Source organism: Silurus meridionalis, chromosome 17 (assembly GCF_014805685.1).
Source record: "Silurus meridionalis isolate SWU-2019-XX chromosome 17, ASM1480568v1, whole genome shotgun sequence".
Taxonomy (NCBI): domain Eukaryota; kingdom Metazoa; phylum Chordata; class Actinopteri; order Siluriformes; family Siluridae; genus Silurus; species Silurus meridionalis.
Window position 1 is genome coordinate 17,497,817 of NC_060900.1, and position 26,664 is coordinate 17,524,480.

At 38.7% G+C, this 26,664-nt stretch overlaps 3 protein-coding genes across 7 annotated transcripts in view; 2 read left to right on the forward strand and 1 right to left on the reverse strand.

Annotated features, from left to right (window-relative positions):
• Window positions 1-18,855, forward strand: si:ch211-167b20.8 (protein phosphatase 1 regulatory subunit 3A). 3 transcript variants are annotated; one of them, XR_006928296.1, is made up of 5 exons: window positions 1-1,416; window positions 3,774-3,814; window positions 4,022-4,110; window positions 17,864-17,963; window positions 18,528-18,855. XR_006928296.1 is itself a non-coding variant. In XM_046871336.1 (5 exons), the coding sequence occupies exons 1-4, from the start codon at window positions 566-568 to the stop codon at window positions 10,458-10,460; spliced, it is 1,008 nt and encodes a 335-aa protein (XP_046727292.1). In that variant the 5' UTR covers window positions 3-565; the 3' UTR covers window positions 11,314-11,450. The 3 variants fall into 3 exon arrangements, 2 of the variants coding, with proteins under 2 accessions (XP_046727292.1, XP_046727291.1); XM_046871336.1 differs by lacking the exons at window positions 17,864-17,963; window positions 18,528-18,855 and adding exons at window positions 10,434-10,460; window positions 11,314-11,450 and having other exon boundaries at window positions 3-1,416; XM_046871335.1 differs by lacking the exons at window positions 17,864-17,963; window positions 18,528-18,855 and adding an exon at window positions 11,314-14,138 and having other exon boundaries at window positions 3-1,416.
• Window positions 16,961-26,664, reverse strand: part of suv39h1b (SUV39H1 histone lysine methyltransferase b) — a 10,116-nt gene continuing 412 nt past the window's right edge. For 2 of the 3 annotated variants that reach the window (XM_046871339.1, XM_046871340.1), the window contains exons 2-6: window positions 21,341-21,516; window positions 20,130-20,783; window positions 18,936-19,082; window positions 18,062-18,191; window positions 16,961-17,932 (exon numbers count right to left, since the gene is read on the reverse strand). In XM_046871339.1, coding sequence (XP_046727295.1) covers window positions 17,799-17,932; window positions 18,062-18,191; window positions 18,936-19,082; window positions 20,130-20,783; window positions 21,341-21,516 — 1,241 coding nt within the window. In that variant the 3' untranslated portion in view covers window positions 16,961-17,798. Of the gene's footprint in view, window positions 17,933-18,061; window positions 18,192-18,935; window positions 19,083-20,129; window positions 20,784-21,340; window positions 21,517-24,846; window positions 25,306-26,664 lie in introns of those variants that run through there. The other variant, XM_046871338.1, reaches the window with a different exon arrangement.
• tmem9 (transmembrane protein 9) overlaps window positions 25,886-26,664 on the forward strand; it is an 11,362-nt gene continuing 10,583 nt past the window's right edge. The window contains exon 1 of the mRNA XM_046871347.1: window positions 25,886-26,104. The gene's annotated coding sequence lies outside the window, so the exon portion shown is untranslated. The remainder of the gene's footprint in view (window positions 26,105-26,664) is intronic.

Sequence of the window (26,664 nt, forward strand, 5' to 3'; positions counted from 1 at the left end):
AGTAGTAGTAGTAGTACACTTCTGGATTGAATCTGTGGGTATGATGAGTTTAGAATAGAGATAGCAGAGTGTGATGTCTGACTGAATACACTAACTGGAAATGGTCCAGAAACATATCAATCCCTTTGTAAAAAATAAAATAAAATTACAATGCGGAGAAAAACACTCTTCAACTAGAGATTAAAACAAAAAGGTTTTGTTACTACCCGGATTAAAACCCTTAAAGCTCGTAGCAGGGGGTAAATAGGTAAATGGGTCAGGGGGCGTGTAGGTTGTACGAGAAAAGGGGGCACGGATACGCCACTAGGAATACTTAATCTGTGTTTTGACCCCTGGAAAACGATGGACACGCCACTTCCTTCTAAATTTAGCCACATTCTCGTCGGCTCTCAGTGCGCAACTGAAGTGCCGAGCTCATGTAGTAGTTTATGTGACCAGAATAAGCCGCTCGTCCTTCGAGATTGGCTGCAGCTCCGCCGCTCTCCATTGCTGCTATGCGGTTCGGCACGTTCTGAGGGCACGCGACATTGAACGCCGTCGTCATCCAGACAAGAGCACATCAGCCATGGCGCAGGGGAACCATTTCCTAGCCATCCCCAAACAGGAGGGCCTTTTCACGACCATTAAGAGCGGGCGGGCCGAGGAGAGCCGCGATGATTTCAACGTCGAAGACGAGGATGATGAGGAAACCGAGGAGGACGTGCGCTTAATACCCCGGAGCTCGCCCGTGCCGAGAAAGCGCGGCCCTTCGATCGCCGACGAGACCGCGGAGTACATGCGGATTCGCCTGGCGCTGCCGCCGCGGAGAGTGTCTTTCGCGGACGCCACGGGAGGCGATCTGGTCGACGTGCGCGAGTTCGCCGCGTTCGATTCCGGCGACGACGAAGACGACGCTGACTGGGAGGAAGAGGAGGCGAGGTGTCGCCGAGCCTACCTCCAGCCCGTTTACCGCGTGTGGCCCGAGTTCCAGACCCGTGCGGAAAGTGAGCTGACTCTCGCGGTGCGCGCGCATAAAGTGGAAGTGGAGAAGGTGACGGCGGTGCAAGACGAGCCGCTCGCCTTCGACACTCTGATCCGCGTCCTCAACGTTTCTTATCACAAATGCGTCTACGTCCGATCGACCATGGACGGCTGGATCACCCAGTCTGAATCCACCGCCGAGTACGTGCACGGATCTCACGACAACGACACGGACAAGTTTTCCGTCCGCCTCTCCTTCGCCGAGCCCTATCTCTTTAACGGAGCGCGGATCGACTTTGTCGTGCGTTATGAAACGTCTGGTGGAGAGTTTTGGGCAAACAATTCGGGCAGGAATTATTCAGTGACCCTTGTCGTGTCCTATGAGGAAGACTCAGGCCCAGAGAACAAGGTCGAATATCAAGAAATTAAAAGCATAATGAAGCCATCAAAATACAGGTAAATGCCTTGCTGCGCGTGCAGTATAAATAACCACATGACAGAAGTCGCCTAGCAGCAGCTATGTTTGGAGCTGCAACAATACCCGCAACTAAAAACCCATGGCATTTGTTTTTCCAGTGTCATTTTGTATTGATGTGTTGCTGCTTCTGTATATGTTTACTTTTTTTTAGAAAATTCAGCTCTCACACACACACACACACACACACACCCACACACACACACCTTCATCAAAACACATTCATCTTTATCAGGCAATATTTAACTGTCCAGAACCCTGCTTCCACTGTAGCTTCAGATCCATGTTCTCCACTGCATCCTGAAATGGTCTTCTGCTGTTGTAGTCCATCAGCATTGACATGGTTTGACATGTGATGCTTTTCTGCTCACCACAGTTGTAAAGAATGCTTCTAAATTAAATAGTTTAAAGATCAGCAGATTCTTAACCAGTTTACTTGGCAACAACACCAAGTAAAATCTAAGTAAAAACTCACTGAGGTCAGTTTTCCCCTGAATTTGATGTTTGATGTGAGTATTATTTAATGCGTTTCACCTGTATCTGCATGATTGGATACACGAACAAGTACAGGGGTTCCTATTAAAACGGCCAGCGAGTGTATGTTACTGAACAAACGATTCAACTGTGTTTTAAACACACCAAAGGCCCGAAAGATTTTAATTACTTAACAATTAAGCGTTTAAATTCTAATAGATGGCATCAGTATGTTATTAGATCAAACACCACATTAATAAAAAAACTATTTTTAAAATTATAATTATAAAAGATTTGTTGGCAATTTTCTGATGCATTTTCAGTACTTTTTGCAAAGGTATTAACAATCATAGTACCAAAAAACTTTTTGTTTTCAAGCAGCAACCCAGCTGTGATTGCTGAATGAAGCGTTGACTTTTAGGCAGCAAACAGTTAACTGCAAAAATATTAGATATCATACGAAAGCTATGCTATCGCTTATGATGTTCTTCCTTGTTTATATAAGTGAGATCATACTAATGCTATGCTATCGCCTATGATGGTCTCCCTTGTTTATATAAGCCCAACATCATTGTGTACTGTATAAGGATTATGGAATGCTTTTTGACAGTGACAACCTATACATACACACAGACACGAAAATAGCAGTTATCCTACAGGCAGGAGGGGTATGAAAATAGGACAAGGGAGATTTCCACTTGACCTTTTCCTAGAGGCTGCTTTGTAGAAAAACTGAAGCCTGCAAATGACATGGAATGGTTTTTCTTTTTTACGAATGCTAACACCCTAAGCTCTTTTGATGGTAGTTCCTGTAAGTTGAGCAGTATTAAGAAACCCAGTGTTCCATACTCCAGCTACTTTCGACCTTTCCCTAAATGTCAAATGACACTGCTCCCCAAAAGCTGCTGAACAAAACTAAAGGTCATCCTCTGTTTTCTCTGAGGAGCAACTATCATTCCAGAACAGCTATCATAAGTCTAAAACTAGTGTGCTGTTTCTGCTGGGTTATTACTACATCCACACGGAGCTTTCATTTATGCATATACAGAAGGAAAATAGTTTGGTGTTATCAATTGCCTATTTTTTTTTACAGAGAGGTGTACTTATGTTTGTGTGTGTCAAGTTATGATGGCCACAACTCCCTCTTTGAATTAATTAAAATAATGGCTATTTACAAAGTGTGTAATTCGGCAATCATTAGATTTGCACATTATACGTAATCTAAAATCCTAAAGTACCTAACATATATAACCATTCGTTTAGCCAGCATGAGAGTTAAAGCTACCCATTGCCACGACATATTTTTGTAATTCCAATACCCCCCCCCAACTTGCACACACATATTTCTGCTTCCTGCCAAATGTTCCCAGACCATATCAAGTCAAGTAGGCTTTTCTGTAATTTCAACCATATACGGTTTAGTACGCTACACAGTAAAACTAAACGGTTTCCTCCAGGATGAAGGTGCTACATAAAACAACATAAATTAACATGAGATAACACAAAACTAGCTGGAACAAACAGACTTAGTCGCAGAACTACATTAAGTGCATGTCTACAAACACGATTTGATTTGAACTACAGAGCACAATACAGCGAGCTAATAAAACTGTGACACTGCAGCACTGACAAATACACAGCTTAAAGATGAACAGGGTATCTGTGTACACCGCTTATAGATTTAATATTCTAAAGCTTGATTTATTTTCTGCAAACTCTTCTAAACTGTCTCCCATTTTTATTTATCTATTTATTTTTTACAACAAACCTCTGAACCGTTTACCATTTTTAGCTTGCTGTGCAACATTATTAACATTAACAAATAGAATTTGTGCAACATAATTCTCTTTTGATTCCATTCCAGCACAGAAGATGAGACTGACTTCTCTCTTGACACAGATGAAGGTATGAAATATGAAAACACCAAAAAATTCTAAAGAACAACTCTATTGTTACTAACACAATGTTGACATATTTACTATAAAATGATTGATATTAAAGAATGTAGCCAAGTGTTAATATAAATAATAGTTTACCATGTAAATATACTGGGCTGCATAGTTTTATTTTCTCATGTTTTTTTAACCACTGTCACAAATTATATCATTTTAGGGAATGAGTTAAATATTGAGAAACGGTCAGCTGTTGAAATTTCCTCGTCTGTGTGTCCGCTTGTTGTTGAGCCGGAGATTGACATTGAGGTGAGTTGTGTCATTCTTACCACATTAACCAGTAGTAACAAAAAATGGTGATTTAAATAACCACTTACTCTGAATGCTACATAGCTTGCCTGTTGGGGATTAAAACACAGTTTAAAATAATAATTTACTAAAATAAGTGTATGGCAGTACCTTTTGAATTTAGAGGTTGCCAATGACAACAGCCCTTTTAGAATTTCTGTATTTTTGTCTAAATCAGAGCCAAAAGTCTAAATACTCTAGATCAAGAGAATTTATTGAGCAAAAGTATCCCACATTAAATATCTCACACCTGATGTTTTAAAAACGTGCAATGCTTTAATCATATCAGATTCCCGTAAGTGTTCATGAGGCCACTATTTGGCAAACATTTAACAAGAATGGGTTGCATGGCAAGATAGCGAGAAGGAAATCTCTACTCTCCGAAGAGAACACTGCTACCCAACTGAGGTTTGTTCAAGACCACATGAATAAGCCAGACGCTTGGAAGAATGTTTTGTGGTCACATAAATCCAGAATAGAAGTTTTTTTCTGTTTAATGTATAGTGCTTGCCATTATTGATATACCTTTGAATTCTGGATTGGAGCAGCAAATTCTACAGGAGCATGTGAACATGTGAATTAGAGCTTACAACAGTCTTTTGAGCAGACATGTGGCCTATGATTTCCTAGTATAGAGTACTGTAGACATTGTGCACTTTAATTCAATAATTTAATTTTTTTTAATTTTTTTTTATTTAATTGGGTTCTCTTGATCAAGCTTGAGGACAAAGAACCTTCCTGAGACAGGATAAAGATTAGATCACATTTTAGGTCAAGTTTTTACAGAAATACAGAAAAATGTATAAAGTATAAAGAACATATATTAATGATTTAAATGACTTATTGTTGTTACATGCTTCCTATATCAGGTAAAAAATGCACCATTGGCTAGTAGTCACCCAGAGGAGTTGTCACTTAGCAGTTTTTGCAGCAAAAAAAAAACACTCTGCCCTGTGTATTATTAATGGATGCACTAGACTTTTTTAGTTTCCTTTTTTTGCAGTGGTTTTTCAGTGGTTATACCATCTTCACACACACACTCTGCGATGCATTATATCAGTCAGTGTAGTGGACTGTGATCTCATTGTGCTTAGGTTTATGGGGTTTATTTCAGTGCATATAACAAATCAAAATGGGGTAAGTATTAAAACTCATGGGCATAGACAACTCAGAGGAACTGCTTGTGGAAGCTTGATCCTTAACCAATTAAACACTGTTTCTTTCTGACAGTTTAGTACTTAAAATCTAACTTGTGACCCATTTGACCATATTACCATTCATTCAAAATATACAACCCCAATTTGAAAAAAGTTGGGACAATGTGCAAAATGTAAATAAAAACAGAATGCAATATTTTGCAAATATCAAAAATCCACATTATATTCACAATAAAACACAAAATGTTTAAACTGGTAATATATAGCGTTTTAAGGAAAAATAGGTCATTTTGTATTTGATGGTTGCATCAAAGTTGGGACCGGCCCATGTTTACCACTGTGTAGTATCATCTCTTCTGTCTGTATATATCTGGGAACTGTTGCAGTTGCTGAAGTTTTAGGAGAGGAATCTTGTCCCATATGTGTCTGATTACAGGATTCTAGGTGCTTAACAGTTGTGGGTGTTTTTCTTTGTATTTTTCATGTTATGTCATGTTTTTATATGTGAAAGTTCTAGAATGCAGGCAGGCTAGTTCAGCACCCACAATCTTCTACTACGAAGTCATACTACTGTAGTAGATGCAGTATGTAGTTAACATTGTCTTGCTTATACAGTGAGGAAAATAAGTATTTGAACACCCTGCTATTTTGCATGTTCTCCCACTTAGAAATCATGGAGGGGTCTGAAATTGTCATCGTAGGTGCATGTCCACTGTGAGAGAGAGAATTTTTTTTAAAAATCCAGAAATCACAATGTATGATTTTTTTAACTATTTATTTGTATGATACAGCTGCAAATAAGTATTTGAACACCTGAGAAAGTCAATGTTAATATTTGGTACAGTAGCCTTTGTTTGCAATTACAGAGGTCAAACGTTTCCTGTAGTTTTTCACCAGGTTTGCACACACTGCAGGAGGGATTTTGGCCCACTCCTCCACACAGATCTTCTCTAGATCAGTCAGGTTTTTGGCCTGTCGCTGAGAATCAAGGAGTTTGAGCTCCCTCCAAAGATTCTCTATTGGGTTTAGGTCTGGAGACTGGCTAGGCCACGCAGGAACCTTGATATGCTTCTTACAGAGCCATTCCTTGGTTATCCTGGCTGTGTGCTTCTGGTCATTGTCATGTTGGAAGACCCAGCCTCGACCCATCTTCAATGCTCTAACTGAGGGAAGGTGGTTGTTCCCCAAAATCTCGCAATACATGGCCCCGGTCATCCTCTCCTTAATACAGTGCAGTCGCCCTGTCCCATGTGCAGAAAAACACCCCCAAGCATGATGCTACAACCCCCATGCTTCACAGTAGGGATGGTGTTCTTGGGATGGTACTCATCATTCTTCTTCCTCCAAACACGTTTAGTGGAATTATGACACAAAAGTTCTATTTTGGTCTCATCTGACCACATGACTTTCTCCCATGACTCCTCTGGAATATCCAAATGGTCATTGGCAAACTTAAGACGTGCCTGGACATGTGCTGGTTTAAGCAGGGGAACCTTCCGTGCAATGCATGATTTCAAACCATGACGTCTTAGTGTATTACCAACAATAACCTTGGAAACGGTGGTCCCAGCTCTTTTCAGGTCAGACCCAGTCCGAGGGAGATTGACAGTCATGTTTAGCTTCTTCCATTTTCTAATGATTGCTCCAACAGTGGACCTTTTTTCACCAAGCTGCTTGGCAATTTCCCCATAGCCCTTTCCAGCCTTGTGGAGGTGTGCAATTTTGTCTCTAGTGTCTTTGGACAGCTCTTTGGTCTTGGCCATGTTAGTAGTTGGATTCTTACTGATTGTATGGGGTGGACAGGTGTCTTTATGCAGCTAACGACCTCAAACAGGTGCATCTAATTTAGGATAATAAATGTAGTGGAGGTGGACATTTTAAAGGCAGACTAACAGGTCTTTGAGGGTCAGAATTCTAGCTGATAGACAGGTGTTCAAATACTTATTTGCAGCTGTATCATACAAATGAACAGTTTAAAAACCATATATTGTGATTTCTGGATTTTTTTTTAGATTATGTCTCTCACAGTGGACATGCATCTACGATGACAATTTCAGACCCCTCCATGATTTCTAAGTGGGAGAACTTGTAAAATAGCAGGGTGTTCAAATACTTATTTTCCTCACTGTATATGCAAGTCCTTCCCTGAAAAAGTCATTTTCTTGACGGAAGCGTTTGTTGCTCTAAAACCTGTATATATTGTTTAGCATTGATGGTGCCTTTCCAAATGTGCAAGCTGCCCATTCTGCCCATTTATGCATTTCCATACCGTCAGAGATGTGGCTTTTTGAACTCTTTGAACTGTTTTGAACTCTTTGAACAAGCCAGATGGTCCCTCTTCTCTTTAGGTCACGGAGGACATGGTGTCCATGCTTTCAAAAGGAAATAAAAATTTCGATTTGTTTTACCAAAAATCAGTTTTCCACTTTGCCTTAGTACATTTTAAAAACTCTTTGGCTCAGAGAGGATAGCGGCGTACCTGGATCATGTTCACGCCTTCTTTGCATGATAGAGATTTAACCTGCATTTGTGGATGACTTGGCAAACTGTGGTCACAGACAATGATTTCTGGAAGTAAGCCAGTGCAGTGATTTCTATTACAGAAACATGATGGTTTTAATGCAGTTTTGCCTGAGGGACTATTCACCTATTGTGCATAAAATATAGTTTTTAGATTTGCAAATCATTGCATGCTGTTTTAATTTACATTTTACACAGTGTCCCAACATTTCTGTAATTGGAGTTATAATTTACTTACTGATACTAACTAAACTAACTAGCTTTAATAGCTACTTATATATCTTGGTTACTGGGTCACTTTTGGCAATCAGCATTGCATAAAGCCTTAAATCCCATCTACAAAGCAGATCATTACATTCATACTGAAGTAACAGGGAATTTGAACCTACTTTGGGCTGGTACAGCAAATCAAGGTTAAATAATAGAAATTCATTTTGCTGTTTGTTTGTCAACCTAACACAATCCATTTAAACCACTCACTTTTTTAAATGCCCAGAGTCCCAGGTTCTATTAGTACTCATCTTGCACTTTTTCAAGGTTAGCATGTTTCCCATATTTTTTATATTTCTCACTTTCTCAGAGCCTATTCTCTGAATACAGGGTGCAGGCAGAAGCACAGCCTAAATTAGATCCCAGTTCATTTGAGAATAAATATACCGGTACATACTTTTCTTTACTACTTCCAGTCCACCAGGGTTTCCTTTTAAAACTTGTGGTGCGTTCTACATGCTTTTCGTGTTCTAAAAACATAACAAAGAAATGTGAAAATGAGTGAAAATGTGTGTCACCTTGTTGACACACATGGAGAAAACTTTATTTTTTACTTATTATTTTTTACCACAGTTGATTGTCATAGAAACAGACATATGGCCTATTATTTGTTAGTATATAGTACTATGGACATTGTGCACTTGAATTCAATAATTTTGTAAATTCATCACCTGTTATAATAATTTGTTGGAGCAAAAAAAAAACAGTTTAATATTCCCAGACACTTTATTTAATGACAGGATGGCAAGCTGTTTGTTCTGTTGTTTGGGTAAAATTCTGCTGTTTGTTGTTCCCTATTGGAGTTAGATGATGGACATGAGCAGTAATCAGAGAATTTTCAGGAGCCCATTTACAGAGATTTGTATAGTGTTAATGGCGACAGGTGACTCATGCCTTCAGCTATGAAAACATAAATGAGTATTTATTGTACTCCTCTAATTCTGCATGGTTGTAGCAGGGCGTGAAGAAAGCAGCCAGTATGGCTGCAGGTCCCTCAATGGAGAATGAGTTCAGTTAATTTGCTGCAATGCTGCGGTAGGAACAAAATAGGCAAAACCTTTGTTTTCCTTGTCACCCTTTAATATCGAAAAATAAGTACAAAGAGGAATACACAGGAACATAAAAGTTGACAAAGGTTGTACATCGTGCACCGTTGCTCTGGACAATAGTCAAAGAGATTTCTAAGCAGCAGTCTAAGATATGGGAGATATATCAGCAAGGCACAATTGTTGGAGCTGTTAAGGTAAATCAGAAAGAAATGTTGCCTGGACCACATATGCCAGTAACGGAGTGTGATAGAACCAAACTATGCCACCTGCCAGTGGTATTTTAACCAGTGAACTAGGTATTTGAACAAGTCTTTGGTGCACAGGCTCTGGAAGCACTAGATGATTGCTTCATCTGTCTGAATCAGTAAATACATAACTGGCCAAAAATATGGTTGAATATTAGTAGTTATTTATGACAATGGAATTGACAGTTTAATTTTCTGGATGCTGTTTTGTGAAAATGTGTCTCAGTGTATCATGATCGTCTGTCTCCCTGCTAAAACATCATTGTACATTGTTTTTTTTTTTGTCTAGCATCATAATAAATCTGTAAGCATTTCAGAAGCTATGGCCATGATTCTAAAAAATGTGATGCTTTTTGCCACATAAAACTCATAAAGCGGTTTGAATTAATGATTATGAATGCCAAAGCATGACCTCTTGCTCACTTTATAGGTATTTCTGTTTTAGCCAATGCAAAGCTGTTCTAATGTGCTAATCAGCAGCATGCAGCCTGTGTGGCACAGTAATAGTTCAGTAAACAAGCGTAGTAAAAAGTGCTGTAAGGTTAACTGCTTATCCATGCACATTGCTCATGTGGACAAAAGCTTAATATCTTTGCGCTTTTTTTTGCTTATTATTGTGCATGTGAAAACTGCAAATTATTTGAATAATGCCTTAAATTATTCGGATAATAAATTGAAGTGAAATGCCCATTTATAAAGAGGATCAAAATGACTTCTGTAAATCAACTGCCAATCTGTCCATTTTAAGCCTGCACAGAGATAGCACATGTGGAAATCACCAAATTACTCCTATCCTAGAATTTCAGTTGCAATTTTGGGATCAGTGTTAGAGATGGAATTGTGAATGTTTTTTAATGTATTTCTTTATCATGCCAATTACCAAACTGTGGACAGTAAATCTACTTAGACCTTAATGGCTGCCACTAGTATCTTGGAGCCAAGTGTTTTCCCATACTGTAGTTCTCTTATTGGATCCAGTCATGTTTTATTTTCTTCAGTAATGTTATCAATAGTAATTATGTTTTGCTCTTCCACCTGGACAGCTCATTGAAGCTTCAGCAAGAACTTAGGTAATGGGCACGCTGCACGCTAACCTCTCATCTTGCTATTCTTATCATTTCCTTCATGGCACGTGGAAAGCAAGAACATTTTGTACAGAACACTGACGGTTCTCTTGTCTTTGGTACAGTCTTGTCTTTGTGAAAGAGTTAACTCCCAGCAGGATAATTTTTGTTTAAAACATTCGTTTTAGTGCTTCATTGCATTCCCGTTCACGTTCGACAACATTGCATGCTTTATTGTATTATGAGTTTCAATCGATGTTGTATATCTGTGTTTTTTATTAAACCATTCTTAAAGCCTACAAAGATTAGGATCTGTAATACTAAATCATAAAAATTAGGCAACCCAAAAAAAATGTTATTCTATTAATAATTCAACTTATTTACTTCTCAATAAATGTAGTTGGTTTACTGATGAGCCCTAGATGATTTTTACAGCAATAATATAAAAAAATGGGCCTTTAATAAAAACTTATTTTAAACATAATTTAAAAAAATTTCAATATAAGCCCAGTGATATTTGTTTGTCACTAATATTTCTAACTATAGTTGTTAATAGGCTTCTGTGCTAATATGTACTCATACATGTTATGAATTCCAATAAAAATTATAATGACAGCAATAACCAAATACATATCTAGGCTTAGAAAACAACAGCATGGTCAATATTATAATAGTAATACTAATATCTTTGGTTCATTTATGCTTGTGAATGACCCAAAGCTAAGGTATTACAGGTATTTTTAAAGGTTATAAAAGATTTACATGTCTCACAAGTCCCATTCCATCTTTTCACCCAGTAAGTGTTACAAGTATGACACAGAGCAGTGTTTTCATTTAATATTTGTCCTCTTGGTTGCAGATTTCTGAAGCTCAGCTTTCTCCTTCTAAAGCTAGCGGAGAATCTAGAATAGCAGAATGTCATCATCTAAGTGCTGACAAAGTGGATGAACATCCTCTACAGGATTTGCCTGAAAATCCACTGCAAACAGACCATCCAGACAAAGGCACTGAATTACAAATATGCACTGAGGACAGCACAGTTTCTATTCAGAACAAACCCCCAGATAATGACACTGTCATGGAGTCTCTCAACTCCAACCAACCCCTTTGCCCAAATCAAGATAACTTCCAGTCAGACACTGTATTCCCAGCTCCTTTTGACTTAGAACTAACTTTACCAGCCATTTTTCCAAGCAATCATAATATGAAGGAAGATATCGCAGAAGATTTAAAAGACTATGGAGAGAATCAAGAAATACAGTTTGGAGAGAGGAGTGGGGAAGAACTTCCAGACCAGACCAGTGACGCAGTAGAAGCAGAAAACACAGAATCATCATTACAAGAGCTGCAAGAATCAGCACAGCATTGTTCTTTAAATGAGTTGATTGTTGCCAGTGCAACTTCAGGTGAAGGAGATTTTAGTCATACCACAGGTCTTTACATTTCTGATGTTGACCCCTTATCGGAGAGTCCTGAAATGATGAAACCTGATGCTATGGTCAGAAAGGAAGTAGTAACCGAATATCAACAGCCAGGTAAGAAGAAAGAACTGAATGAGGTACCAGCTGTCCTTTTTGTGAATGTAGACACTTCATCTGGCTCTGAGAGTGCAGCCCGTGAAGAGGAGAGCCCAACCCGAACATCTCTTTTAAGTCTAACAGCATCATCCCACAGTTTTCCCACCATTGTAAAACAAGCGCCACCTAAGGTTGAGGATGGTGAATCTGCTATGACACAGAAGGAACCTATCTCTAATGAAGAGTTTGAATTGTACTACGATGACCCTGCTTCATTTCCGAAACAAGAAGGACTGGAAATGCAGCCTGCATTGCCCTGTAAGACCTTAGAGGCTCCTAAATCAGAGGTCGATGTGATTTTAGGTACTCTGGTTCCATCCTTTGCCTTCCTAAGTGCTGCTGTCTGCTTTATTGTTGGGTTCCATGAACCCAGCATGTTCCTCATCATGGCACTCTTCCTAGTTTCCCTTTGTTTTTAGTTTTTTTTTTTTTTCTTTTCCTTTTCAAAAACCACCTTCCCAAGTGCCTTTTTCAGAATGAAAAAAATACTACAAATACACCTAGATTATTAGTGTTCGTGGAGATTACATATTAGTTATATATATATTAGACAAACATTATTTATTCAGAGTTATTTTTTTTATGTACTACTAATGACTTAGTTAAAGGTAATATCACTGTGATTAGTACTAATTTCAGATTGCTAGGTTATCTCTGACTCGGTTCCCGTATACTACTAAGTACTGTGAAATGTAGTACACCATGTGTCCAGATAAGCAGGATGTCTATGGACAAAAGTATTCCATCAGCTTTGCAAGCAAGGTGCTTATATTGCACTGAAATTAAATATTTATTTGTGTAAATAGTAAATAACAAAAGCCCTCAGAATATTATGAAGTTATTCATGTATCTTATCAGAAATACACTTTAAAAATGTCACTCATTTATTCTTAGCATCATCAAGCTATTTCACCCGGAACCCACTCTATAGGTGGAACCTTTATAGGGTGCTAATTAAAACTTTGAAGGTTCTTCCCGACGGATAAACTAAAGAACCCGCAAGTGTACCTTAAAGAGCTTTTTTTCTCATAATGTAATTGTTGGACGTATTAACTCATTTGTCTTTGACTATTAATTGGATGGTATTGTGTCCCACCACTAGGAAACCTTGTTTGTAGTCTTATCATGCCACTGATCCTTACTTTTCCCTCTTGTGATATTTGAGACGTGTTGGACTATACAGAGAACTGACCAAGTGTTATAATTGTTTTGCAGACACTTAAGATTTGCATGACATATTTTATGAATGTGACCTGATAATAGTTTGTTCTTGGTCTGTTTTACCCCGATCAACAGAGACTCTTGCCATGTAAGAAAGATTTGTGAATGTTAAATTGAATGGTGTTAAAGAAAGTAGTATAATGTAAAAGTTAGATATTAAGTGTTTAACGTTTCAGGTAAAAAACAAAATCTGACCAGCAGTGGATAACTGTGGTAAGCACATTCAGGTACAATTTAATCAATATTTATGCTTTCTTCGATGTAACATCGCAATACAGAAAGTGTTGGTATGGATTCAGGTTCGGTGGTTACATACCAGGAGCTTAATGAATTGATGATGACAGTGTTTGGCTAATGCAGTAGCAGTAAAATTATATCTCGATGCACAATGCCATAAGAAAAAGGAAGGATAATATGTTGTTGACTAAATGGAAACGATCACCTATACGTGTACATGACTGGATGTTCAGTAACATTTACAATTTAGAATTCGCTAGATCAGTTAATGCACTGCTTATGTAACTGTGCTCTAATCATTACTAGATATCCTTTAACTGGCACCATGCAACGGCTTTCATATATGAGGACCTCCACTAATCACAGGAACATTTATTATTTATGATGGAAAACATAAATTGGGTGTAGTATTTAAACTTAATCTTCACTGCAAGTGCAACTTTCATGTGGCCAAGTAGCAAAAATTTGTGTAAACTTTGATCACCAGAGGTTATATATTACTTAACTAGGTCATGTGATTAAGCTTATTGTCATTAAATATATCAAATGCATGCACTTGACTGCTTTGTTAAGTTGCAGATTTGTTGTGACTTTATGTAAGCTACATCCAATCCAACAGCACTCGCAAATAAACACTGACAGATGTCCAGTTGTGGTTTTCTGTTTGTGCATCATGTACCTTATATTACAGTCAGTCAGCAGATATAGCTTAGGGTCTTTGTGTTTATTTTTGCTCGGTCCAATTAGTTCTTGAACCTTTCTTTTCCATAGTGTTTAAGTTGACATTATAAGCTAATGTGCACATTGATTTATTTGCTATTTTATAGCCTGTTAGCAGTACCTGTAAGCTAGCATAAACTGACCCAGCTGTATTTTCAGAATTAAACATGGCTAGCTCTTTTGAAAGATCTTTTGGGTTGTGAGATTTTGGCTGAGCCACATCTGCTGCCAATTTGCCAATTGACTTTGAAAAGCAGCTCTGCTGGTTTTCTGTGCTTTTTCATCTGTAAATATTATAGCTACGTCACACAAACTATAATTTACACGACCAAAGCACTGTGCACATTACTTGTACCTGCCTTAGCCTTCCAAGGTATTTCAGATACAAGCTGTGTGAACATGCAACATAGCTCTTGAATCTAACTACTCTCCATATTGTGGATAGAAAGTTTCAACCCAAAGTTAGAAAGAGAGGGGTCTGTTGGATGGAAATAAACCTACTACAGCACAAGATATGTAAGATAATTTAGCTGTCAATTAAAATACACTCAGAAGGTGTAGCAGCACATTGCCACAGACCCAGCAGGTAGTGGGATATACTGTATATAATGCATCAAGTAGAAGGTTACCATTATAGAAAATGTCATTACTAAAACATTCCCCAAGGAAGAAATGATGATATGGAATCTATTCACAGTTTTTGTGAACAGGAAACTGGTGGTTTCCACCATCATACGCTGTCAGGCATATCACTTGCTGTTGGCTTTTAAAACAGGGAAAATACAACAGCAGATAAGGCCAGTTATAAATACATTTGGTTACAGTACTAACAAACAGGCAATGTTTTCAACTCTTAAGAGACTTGAGAACCTCTTTTTGTTCCCAGACATCTGAACTAAAGCTTGTGCATTGGTATGACCTGCTGTTTAATTCACATAGGTATACATAAGAAAACTTCTCCAACAGGTCAACATTAGCAGTTAATCCTGTGTCCCACCAAACAAGAACTAATCTGGGAGGTACATTTTATACAGAATTAAAAAAAGAATTGCTAAAATGAAAATAGATTGAAAATACCAATTGACTTGAAGCATCTCAGAGTAATGACTTTTTATATGTCATGAATAAGTAATTATTTTTATAAAGCATTAAACAGCACCAAACCTGAAGCAGATAGTCTTGTATGGTTTCTTTTCACTGTGCAAATACACCTGCAAACTTGCTGCTTAGGCTTAATTAGATTTTAGAGGTTTCATTATGGTGGTCAGTTATTTATATATATATATATATATATATATATATATATATATATATATAACATAGTTCTTCATGCCTTGGTAACTAATATTTATTGATTTAATTCCTAATAGGTTGGTCATCTGTTTCTTTCATAGCCATCCAAAATAAATACAAACAAAAACACAAGCAAACAGGCTCCAAGCAATAGCGACAAATAACGTTATTTGTCAACATTTCCCAGTTGTATTGCTCAGTACTAATCACAATTGGAATTGTCTGTTGTTCGAGATGATGGCCTAAGAATATTGTTAAGAAATGACAATTCTGAAAGAATGGGAATGTTTAATATGAACTAGATGTAAAATAATTATGCATGCTGGGGGTTACATTTAATTTAGAAACAAGCATTTCTCAATGGTTCTTTGGATGGTTAATGGTTTTCATTTTTATTGCATTTCTATACCACAAAAAGAAAAAGCCCTTGTGCTAGATGAAATATTTTTTTCTTTAAGAGTGAATAATCTTTCCAACATTACATTATTTTCACCATGTTTTATCTCCATGAAGGTTATTTTTTCTTTTAAATAAGCATAAGCTTCTTAGTGGGAGACTTTCAGACATGACCCAAGCCTCTGATATCAGTGAAAAAGGTCACACATTGCTCTGAAGTCATCGTATCTAGTTACAGAGAAACTTGCCGAGTCGGTCAAGCTACACTTCAACTAAAGCCCTCAAACCACCTCTATTTGACCTCAAATGTAAAAATATTATTAATAATAATAATAATAAAAAAAGATTTTACATTTATTTTAATCACTTTTTACTCGTTACAAGATTGTGGAAGCTGTACATAAATGTTTTAGCATTTAACTAATTAACAATAAAAGTCAGTTACATTTAAAATCTAGTTTTTATTTCACAATTTTTCCTGTTGTACAAACTTTTAAATGGTAGAAGACATTCACTCTGATAATGCATGTCAGCAAAGAAAACCGAGTTTAAATGAGTTGAATCTCTGTATAGATGGCTTATTAGAAATAACATGGTGGCATCACTTCTTAATTCCCGTTTTATATGGAAAATCGTTTGCTTTGAACACAGGCTCTGGCCCTCAAATTTGGAAGAACGGGGTAGTTTGCAAAAACTTTCCGAAATGATCAATTTGATGTTTCACCCACAAGTACAACAGAATATGTGCAGAATATGTGCAGTATGCCATACACACACACACGAACAAAAAAAAAAAACACTAATACAATTTAGTTACAATAATACAATTGTCTCAACAGTAGGAGGAGATGATAGTCTGTTGGGTACAGATAGCTGACAAAAGGAAACAGTAGCTGTTACGCTGCAGAAAACATTTTGCTAATGTAATCCGAGTTAGGATGAGCATCAAATATGATGTAAATCATATGCCCTGGTCTTATTACACACACAGTCAACAGCACTGATACCAACTGAAAGATTTATTTGTTTGTAAAAAAAAAAAAAAACATCTGGTGGCCCAACTTGCTCTCTTTTTGTCCTTTAATACATCACCTGTCTATATTTTACAGGTTATTGCTACAACACAGAACATAATTAACACATTTAGAAAATACATTTAAAAAGTACAGTCTGAATGTCACTACACAGTCATCTGCACATCTGTGTAGCCTCTGCTATGTCTTTTCCTAGATATTTATCTTGGCACTGACGATACTGTTTTGCCCCCTGTTGGTAGGTTTGTGAAATCACAGTTGCGAACAAGTACTGTTTTCCAGACAAATATCACCAAACGTGAAAAGATTTGACATATCATTGGGTTTAACAAGTATTCAAATGACTTTACATTTGAATACAAATGCACTTGACGGACATCAATGTTTTACATGTAAAAAATAAAATACCTTCTTGTTAAAATAACTATAAAAATAAAATAAAAAAAAAAGGAAAAGAAAAAACAATCCTCTGGAAAAACTGGAAAAATATCCGACACTTGATAAAGAATTAATCTACAAAGAAATGTACATTTTCACATATGTAATGTAGTGACATGTGACCTCATGGCATCATGCCAAATGTCAGGGAAGAAAGCTGATGAATGATTTATGGAAAAGCATTAAAATATATATAAAACAATATAAAACAAGGGTGTCATTCTCCAGTTAACTTCAACCAGTGAAGGTGTTGAATTAGCTGAGGTGTATGAATCAAAATTTCCCACACCTGGCACTCGTTCAATAAAAATACTGCTTTGATAAAGCAGGACACACTATGAGAAGAATTGTGTTTTGTTGAAATATTAAAGCCACTATTATGTTTAGTGACGGCTTGCCCTGGCAAACGCCTCCAGTCTTTGGGGTATCTAAAACAGATATTTTCGACATGTCGGCATGCCGCATTTACACTCTACACGCATACGTTTCTTAGGAGAACCTGGGAGTCCCGTCAAACTGAAATTAGAGTCCATCTTTGTGCTTTCTGCGTCTACTGGATCGACTGGAAAGAGAGAGGGAGAGAGAGAATAAAAGTAAGTAAGTAAAAATGTTACTGAAAATACACTTTATCCAAGCTATGTTGTGTCATTTTAAACAGTGAGCCAGTTAGAGAATTCTGGAAAACATTTACTCTGCATTTTGTAGTCAAAGGTCAGCTCTTCCCCTGCTTTAATTGCACGAGTGGCAAAAAAAGCTATCCGTGGCAGTCTCTCGTCCAGGTTTTCAATAAAGACGTTGTACACCTGAAGATTTGGATCACACTGCAGAAAGAGACAAAGATTAGTCGTCATACTGTTGTTTTGGTCACATGTATAGGATGTAGATGTATACAGTTTGCAGGGTAAACATGGAAGACATGCATGTACAAGTCCTGCAGAGACAGGCCCAGTAGTACTCCAAACTGGAATCAGAATCAGGTTTATTGGCCAAGATTGTTGACACATACAAGGAATTTGGTTTTAGCTGTTAGTGACTCTCAAAGTACAGACTATATTTACATCTGTGAAGAGGTCTTTGCATGTGTGTGTGTGCACACAAACCATTTTGAGGTAGACTGAGTAGTAATTGATGCTATTTGCATGTGTGAATGTGTGTAGGAATGGTGGGGGCAGGTTTAACACGTCTCGGGATCAGAGAAGATTCTGCATCTGCAGTGATAAGGGAAGACGCACTGCCAGTGTGGTTTAGCGAAAAGTTACCAAAAAGTGTTTTTTAAAAGGTGCAGCAACATTTATTGTTGCTTATTATGTAAAATACCTGAACACTCACATTTAGCCCCGGATCTAAGATTTTAAACACTGGCTCAGTTTGTACATTCGTGAAGGTGTTTTACTCTAAATTGTCTCTCTTTTTGTTTACCCTAATTTAAGAAAATTATAATTGTTAAGCAATCAACAAATAAAGACTAAAAAAAGCTGAAAACTCATTCAAACTTGTCCCACACCCAAAATCAATAACATGATTATTTGGGGGGGGGAAGAGAACAAAACATTTCTCACACTTACACTGTGATTGACAAAGTGAGAAATGTTGCCATAGTGCGCTGCATCCACCGTATATTCATCATCCACATAATCCAGGTCAAACAGGTATGTGGCTCCTTCTTTATCGTAGACATGGCCACGCCTTTCTGCTTCTTCTGTAGTGATAATCTGAAATTACATTGACAACCTCGTAAAGAGACTCATTTAATGTAAGCACACGGCAAAAATGGGGTAATAGTAACACATTCGCATTAGCAAGTGACAATCCTGGAATGTCGATCCTGTAACCTGTAGATTTTCTTTTGTAGTGTGCAATATCTGTTTTTTCCCTGAATTGAGATGGTATTATCCAAAAAGTTATACAGTCTACACTCCTGGGTAAAAAAATTGGCCAAGCCCAAAATAGCAAAAAACGTTTATTAAACTTTTAAGGGTCTTAAAAACAATTCCTTGGTCAAAGAGCAAGAATTAAACAACTAGAGTAGCTTCTCCCTGTTCTATCAATCCTGGATTTATTTTGGAGCATGTTATTAGACCCTTGATGAGCTGCATCTGCTGCAGCAGATTAACAAAAAACTAGAAAAGATATAATTTGTGTTTGTGTTAATTACCTATCAAAAATTTGCATCATGATTTTATCTTTGTTTCCAAGAAGACTATATATGTGGATTTCCCTGGTTCTAGCTCCCCCACCCCAAACAGTAAAAGAAAATCATTAATTCTTGCTTATTTTCTTGAACTATCATTCAAAATGTAATTTTTGCAATTGTAGACTTTTTTGTCTATGAAATGCTCTGTGAAATTTATACATAATTTACACCATTATACCTTGTGGATAAAATTGAGTTTTCTTTTTTTACTTTTGGATGCCAAATGCATTGTATTGGGGACTAGCTGTAGGGAGAAATAGCATAAACAGATGTCCTTGCACTACACTGGTTCAAAGGAATCGTTTAAGCCATTTGTTTGTCCTGCAAACGTCTCAAGTTTTTGTGCTCTCAATGTCACTTTGCTGCTGTTGCTGAACTCAGCCGTTGTCTTTAGTCAATGAAAGTCTCAAGGTCAATGTTAAACAACAGACCTAGAAATATTCCCATCTCTTTTAAAGGTTAAGGGGGAGGGTATATGACATAACCACAGTTCATATTTAAGCACAGGCAAATTAAGTTGACGAAAAGAAAATAAATGAAAAGAAGACAGTCTGTAGTGCATTACCTCTCCTACATACTCCATGACAAATGTGTTCTTGCGGATGCGCTCCATGGTGCGTACCCCCCAGCCCCTGCCATTGTCAGTCCTAAAGATGCACAGTGAATACTGAATGCCCCTCTGCACGACCCTGTTGTGGCAGTCGGGCCCGCAGCAACACCGCTTGTTGCATTCGTAGATAGGTAGTCCAGGCCGAATGCGCACTTGTCCCAAGTCGTTGTAGGCAAACTTGTGCTGCGATACTCCGGCACAGCAGCCCCCCACAGGACTGTTCAGGCAGTCTGTACACTCACAGCCAACAGCTACCTCATTAAGAGAGATACCGTCGCCCACCTTATAATCGTTAATGTAGGTGAAGTTCTTAGGAGGACCCTCCATGTCCACCAGGTTTTCCACGTGGATTCGACCCTTGTTTGAGCCCAAGCTATTCAGTTGATTTTCCCAGAGTTTAAGGATTTGCCTTAGCTTTGCTCGCTGCACAAGATGGGAAACAATTGAAGCGTCCAGTTTTTTGGGGACGTTGCGCTTCTTTAACCGCAACATCTCGCACATCAAATCCTCCCAGAACTGGTTAAGCAGATCGGTGCACTTGAGGTTTTTCCGTGGTTCCCACGAGTTCATGCTTTCTGGATACCCCTTCCATTTGACAAAATACATATCCTGTGTATGAGATAAAATCCCTTTTCAGACATACACCTTTACACAGTAAATTAGTTATTTATTAGAAAGGGGATAAATAATTGTCAGATATTACATTCAACAGGGTTGGGATCTAGTGCAAACAATAAGAAAACTCCAAATAGATGACAAATTAAAGGAAAAACTGCTGTCTTTTTCTTTCTAACTCATTACTTTTATCCTAAGATAAAACTTTTATGCTGATGGAAGTTTCCTTTTCCATGTTCTTATTCATGGGTCATAAAAAAGTTTTACAAAGATGGAAACAATGTAAATTATAAGTTCTGTTCTTTGCAGTCATCAGTCATTTTCCTGCAAAAAAAAAACTTTTGGTCCAGGGGCACTTATAAAATACTAAAAGACTGCTAAATAAATACTATCAAAATAGAACTTTTGCTTTCATAAAAAAGTAATATTTTACCAGAATATCTGTTGCAGTTTAGTTGGGATAAAATGTTATAGGTTAAAGTTCTTGTCTATCTAGATTACTAATTCACAGTATCAAGCGATTCCAATATCTAATTGTCTGTTGTTGTTACCTGTGTTTCTTGCGTTTTACCATTAGTGACGACCTTTCTTTTGAAGTTACAAAGATATTCCACTTCATATTCACATAGGTTTTTCTTGTTGATCCCCAGATCTCTGCATTTGATACCTTTCTCTCGGCAGAACACTTCAAGGTGGTCGACAGCAGCAAGACATGCCACTTTGCAATCTTTAAAATAAGAGACCATTTAAATGTACACAACTTTAACATGAACACTTGTACAATTATATAACTGAATCATGCATTCATTCAATCAACTAATAATGCAGATACAGATTGAGAGCTCCAGATAATGTTCACATTATTTTATGATACAGAGGGAGCAGAAAGGGTTACGCAAGGCCGCAACAGTCACAGCGTAGCAGATCAGATCAGTAACCGAGACCATTAACTGTTGTGATGGTTATTTTTACTGTGGCATGCAAGTTTGTGCCAGGCCGGTTTCAGTGTTTATAAAACTGTTCCTTCCTTTGGGATTTTCACACTTAACGGTCTATGATGTCTACTCAGTGCAAAACAAAACAAAAACATCCACAGATGGCACTAGTACATTGGCAGTCCTGCAGGTGGAACAGTCTTTGCTGACAGGACGGTTCTTGTAAATCAAAACCACCACTGTGTACAACTGCGATGTGCAGAAAAGCATCTGAGAATGCACAGCACATCATTGATACTGGGCAAATATCGCTTATATTTGTAAACGTTCTCCTTTTAAAACTGTCTTGCAAGAAGAGTGACAGGAGTGATTTGTGATAGAAGAGTATCTGCAAGAGTGAAAGGGAAAGTTTATAGGACTGTGGTGAGAGCAGTGGCATTAAGTAAAAGACAGGAGGTGGAGCTGGAGGTAGCAGAGCTGAAGATGTAGAGGCTTTCGTTGGGAGTGACGAGGATGGACAGGATTAGAAATGAGTTTATTAGAGGGACAGCGCATGTAGGACGTTTTGGAGACAAAGTGAGGGAGGCACAATTGAGATGGTTTTGACATGTGCAGAGGAGGGACATGGGGTATATCAGTAGGAGAATTCTGAGGATGGAGCCACCAGGAAGGAGGAAAAGAGGAAGACCAAGGAGGTTTATAGATGTGGTGAAGGCAGACATACAGGTAGTTGGTTTAAAAGAGGCAGATGTAGAGGACCGAGTAGAATGGAGACAGATGATTCGCTGTGGCGACCCCTAATGGGAGCAGCCAAAAGAAGAAGGTGGTTAATTAAAAGCATTTATTTTTTTGTCAGAATAAACAGGTTTAAATCACAAAGTCCTTCAGGTGTGCACCACCATTTAAGATTTATAGGGTGACAATTCGTGAAATATAAATGGGAATGGGAATCATTAAACCGGAAGCTGCCAACAAAATGCTTAAAGCAAGAAATTAATCTGATGTTGAAGATGTTTGTTCGGTTTGCAAATTGTTCTAAAATTGTCATGATGTGTTTGAGCCGGATAAGTGATGAAATAGACAGAAATAGGATGTCAGAGCAACCTTCCTGTAAGAGTCTGCGCCCACAACACAGAACTCAGCCCCCACCCTATCTTGAAGACTATGAGGTGCAATATCCTATGCAGCATTCACATGGACAAGAAGAGAAGACACAGAGATGAATCTAGTGTGTTCCCCCCGATCATAGTGATTCTCTTCCTTCAAGTCTCCATGCTGATGACATCGACGCGACTGCTGGAGCTATGAGCGCTCTGCATTCGGATGTTGTCAAACAACCAGATAAACCGTGGAGCCTTTGTTGCAAAAGGACTTTGTTGCTGCACCCACACCATTTCACTCTCCAGCTTCAAGATCTGGAGAGGGGAAAATAGGCAACTGTGTAAGGCTCAGATGGCCATTCAGGAGGAACTCCAACAATTTCAAATCCTTAATAAAGATTTGTAGAGTTTAACAGTAAAGCTGCAGGCGGCTTTCCTAGCTCCTCGGCCACAGCGAGTCAAAGAGACTCCAGTCCCATTGCCGGAACTATCTGGTGGTGCCCAGGCCAGTGGCCTATATTCCGTGGCCTACTCCCCGCGGACCCCAAGCGCCACCTAGAGAGAGTCCCTTGAAGTCAAAAAGCAGATACATATGCCTACGGGACAAGCCCACAGCCTGATGCCCATAAAATAGTCAACTATATCCTTCCTTGATGGGGCGACTTCTAAGTACTGGGTTGTCCGGAGACGTCCTAAAGGGGCCCGCATCCAACAATTCCAAATTTCACCCGTCCTGACCATAGGGAGTTCATTCATTTAAAGTTAGCCCTTGACAACATTCTCCCTGCTGATGCAACTGAGCTCTTCAAGAATTAGGTTCTCCTAGAACACCTCAGGTTTGAAGAGGCTCACCTAATAGCAGATGTATTATTGGATTTCCCTTTGCCATACACAGACACTATGACTGCACTTACTAACATATTCAGACTACCTTATCAGTTAACTTTAACTAAGATAATGGCAGTCATGGATGCTCCTGTTTAGTTCAGCCTGAAGATGTAGCCAGTTTCGATAAGTTTGCCCTCCAAATGTAAGCTCTTTTGGGTCTCCTGAAGTCATTGGATGCGGAACTACAGTGCGGCTCACATGTAGCCTGCCTGCTCACCAAACAGAAGATTTAACATTGAGAACAATTCGACAAGATGTTAGGAAATTCAAAGGGGCAGCAGTTTCCTTTAGGGTACACTAAATATAGCAGCCCGAAAGAAGCTACCAGATCAAGAATGCTTTTACCTCTAAACACTTAGGTTTGGCTAAGCACTCTCTTCCCACTGCAAAGCTCCAACAGAGATACCAACACCTGAAAGGCATCCCTTTACAGCCCATTGACAAAGTACAACCCCTCCTTTTAATAGGAGCAGACCATCCTTATCTTATAACACCTATTGAGCCTGTACACCTTGGGCCCCCTGGAGGTCCAGCAGCAATTAGAACCAGACTAGGTTGGACATGACAAGGCCCAACACGCTTTCTGCAGTAACAGCTACAGCCTCAGCAATGTTTACCTATCTCCATCACCCCTCAAATGGAAGAACTATCCCGGAACATAGAGAGACTTTGACATGGTGATAACATTCCACACAGGAATGAGAATGAGAAATTAGTCACACAATCAAAGCAGGATCGAGTGGCAATGGCAACACCACGTGTAAAGAAAAGCTAATATGCCTCAACTTTGTACCTCCAAGGACTACGTTACGCCCAACTTAAAAAGTACAGAGCGGCGATTGGCAGAGTATTCAGTGAAGGAAGTTCTGTATAATGAAGAGATTAAGAAACTAGAGCTTGTTACACCAAACAGGTAAAGTCAAGGCCCACCATTCTTACTTTAAGCTGAATCAGAGTGGCTAATTTTGCCATCCTTTAAAACCCCTGAAGATAAAGTGGAAAGGAGAGCCAGTGTATTCTGCAGTGTCACACAAACAGCAAATTTCTTAGATCCCAGTGAGTGCAGTTACTAGAAATACCTTGTTGAATCCACAGTTCAACACCATCAGAGTGACTTAAGTCAATGTAGTTTACCTACAACTATGTGACAGCAGAATATCTCCTCTTCCATAACATCCAACAAGACAGCTTTCCAGAGAAATACGAATATCTAAAGTCTGGTAAGCCTGTATCCACTACAAGCTGATTACTCACTTCCAGGGTGAAGAGAGAGAGTTAATAGATGCCTTAATGGATTGCAGCCAGAAACTTCATCAACATCTCGCCAAACAACAGACTGAATTTCCGTTCAACCCGCCCAATGTCCCTTCCTTTGATGGCAGCTGGGAGAGAGAGAGATCCGATCTCTTAAAATGCCCTCCGTACAGTAGTAGGTGCACAAACAGTAACAGAGGAAGTTCTTTGAACAGTACTTATCGAGATAGAGGGAATTCTCGGTAGCAAACCTCTAGGTTCTCCTCCAATGTAGCTGACTTAAACCCAATTACCCCAAATCTCCTGCACATGGGGCAGCAAGAGAGCTCTTTACATCAAGTGACGTACTCCGCCGATAAACACATAGGAGGATGTACTGTAGCTGGAGACAAAGTCAAGTTCTCACTGATCATTTTTGGCTTTTCAAGCTCAGTGAGACTCTACTTACCTAATCTCCAGCTACGACACAAATTGCATGCAGAGACTAAAATCCATGCAGTTGGATCTGTTGTTATGATGGTTGACAATCAGCTACCACAAACCTTTTGGTTGTTTGTGACAGTGATAAGGACATTTCCTGGAGCAGATGGACAAGTAAGGTCTGCAGAGGTCAACGTTAAGGGTCGATTATACACACGGCCTCTCATTAATCTACCAGAGATAGCTGATGAGGACGACACCAAAATCAAACCGACAGACATTAAACTCGCCTTGCGGCAGTGTAGGAAAGGAGTCCCCTTCAGTTGTATTTCTACGCTTTACCACTAGATGGGGCTTCACAGTTTACTATAGATGAGAAGTTACCTCTGAGTCGTCACAGTGCACCGGTCTCCATAAAAAGGCCAGTAAACAACAACAGCTAGCAGATGACAGCAAGAATCACACCACACGCGATCAATCCTAAACCCAGTAAAGTTTTATTCTGACTCATGTAACGTGTTTTTACTGACACGCTGGAGCGAGTACAATCTCCTGATCAACGCACACCAGATAGTGAATCTCCCTTACAAGTGGTCCTTCTACGTAGATAGTAAACCTTCCTAACTGCGGTCTCTTTTTATAAAGACAGTTTAACAAAAAAAACATTTTGTTAAAGAAAATTACGTCAAAAACAGAGGCAGAGCTGCAAGGAGGAAGTGTGAGTAACTGTGTGTGTGAGAGAGAAACAAACAGTAGGAAAAATTAAGGTGTTTAATACAAAAATGTTCCTGACAGTTCCAGTAAAAGGGACATTGGTACTATTTTAGAGTATGATCTTCTAATCATTTTCTTTTCATATGTAAATAGTTAACACGGTGAAGATTTCGGGAATAGATCATGTGTTGGGGGTCGGTCCGTTATAATAAAGAGCTTTGAAATGGTTGACTGGTTATGAAATTAAAGCTTTTACTGTTTTGAGAAATACACACATCTCTCACACTTCTGATGCAGAAGTTTGGTGAAAGCGTTTGGTTGGTCGGGTGAAGCAGGGAAAGGGAAGTTAGCATGCTGGGATCTCCATGCCAGCCGAAAGCGTAAGCACGAGCCAGCTAACGAGCTAACGCACAATAAACGAGGATTTGGGAAATCTGATCTCACTGCGTTCCACATGTGCAGTCTGATGTTACCCAATCTACTTTAATAAACCCGCCTGGATCTCTTTAAACTGCTCAAACTCTAAGCATGAAGCTGAAATGGAAGGATCCACTACAACACAAG

Excerpts from the sequence above, each read along its gene's own strand:
- si:ch211-167b20.8 (XM_046871335.1), top strand. The coding sequence starts at position 566 with ATGGCGCAGGGGAACCATTTCCTAGCCATCCCCAAACAGGAGGGCCTT. Across the intron at positions 1,417-3,773 it reads ATGAAGCCATCAAAATACAG|CACAGAAGATGAGACTGACT; the intron begins GTAAATGCCTTG and ends ATTCCATTCCAG. Across the intron at positions 3,815-4,021 it reads CTCTCTTGACACAGATGAAG|GGAATGAGTTAAATATTGAG; the intron begins GTATGAAATATG and ends ATATCATTTTAG.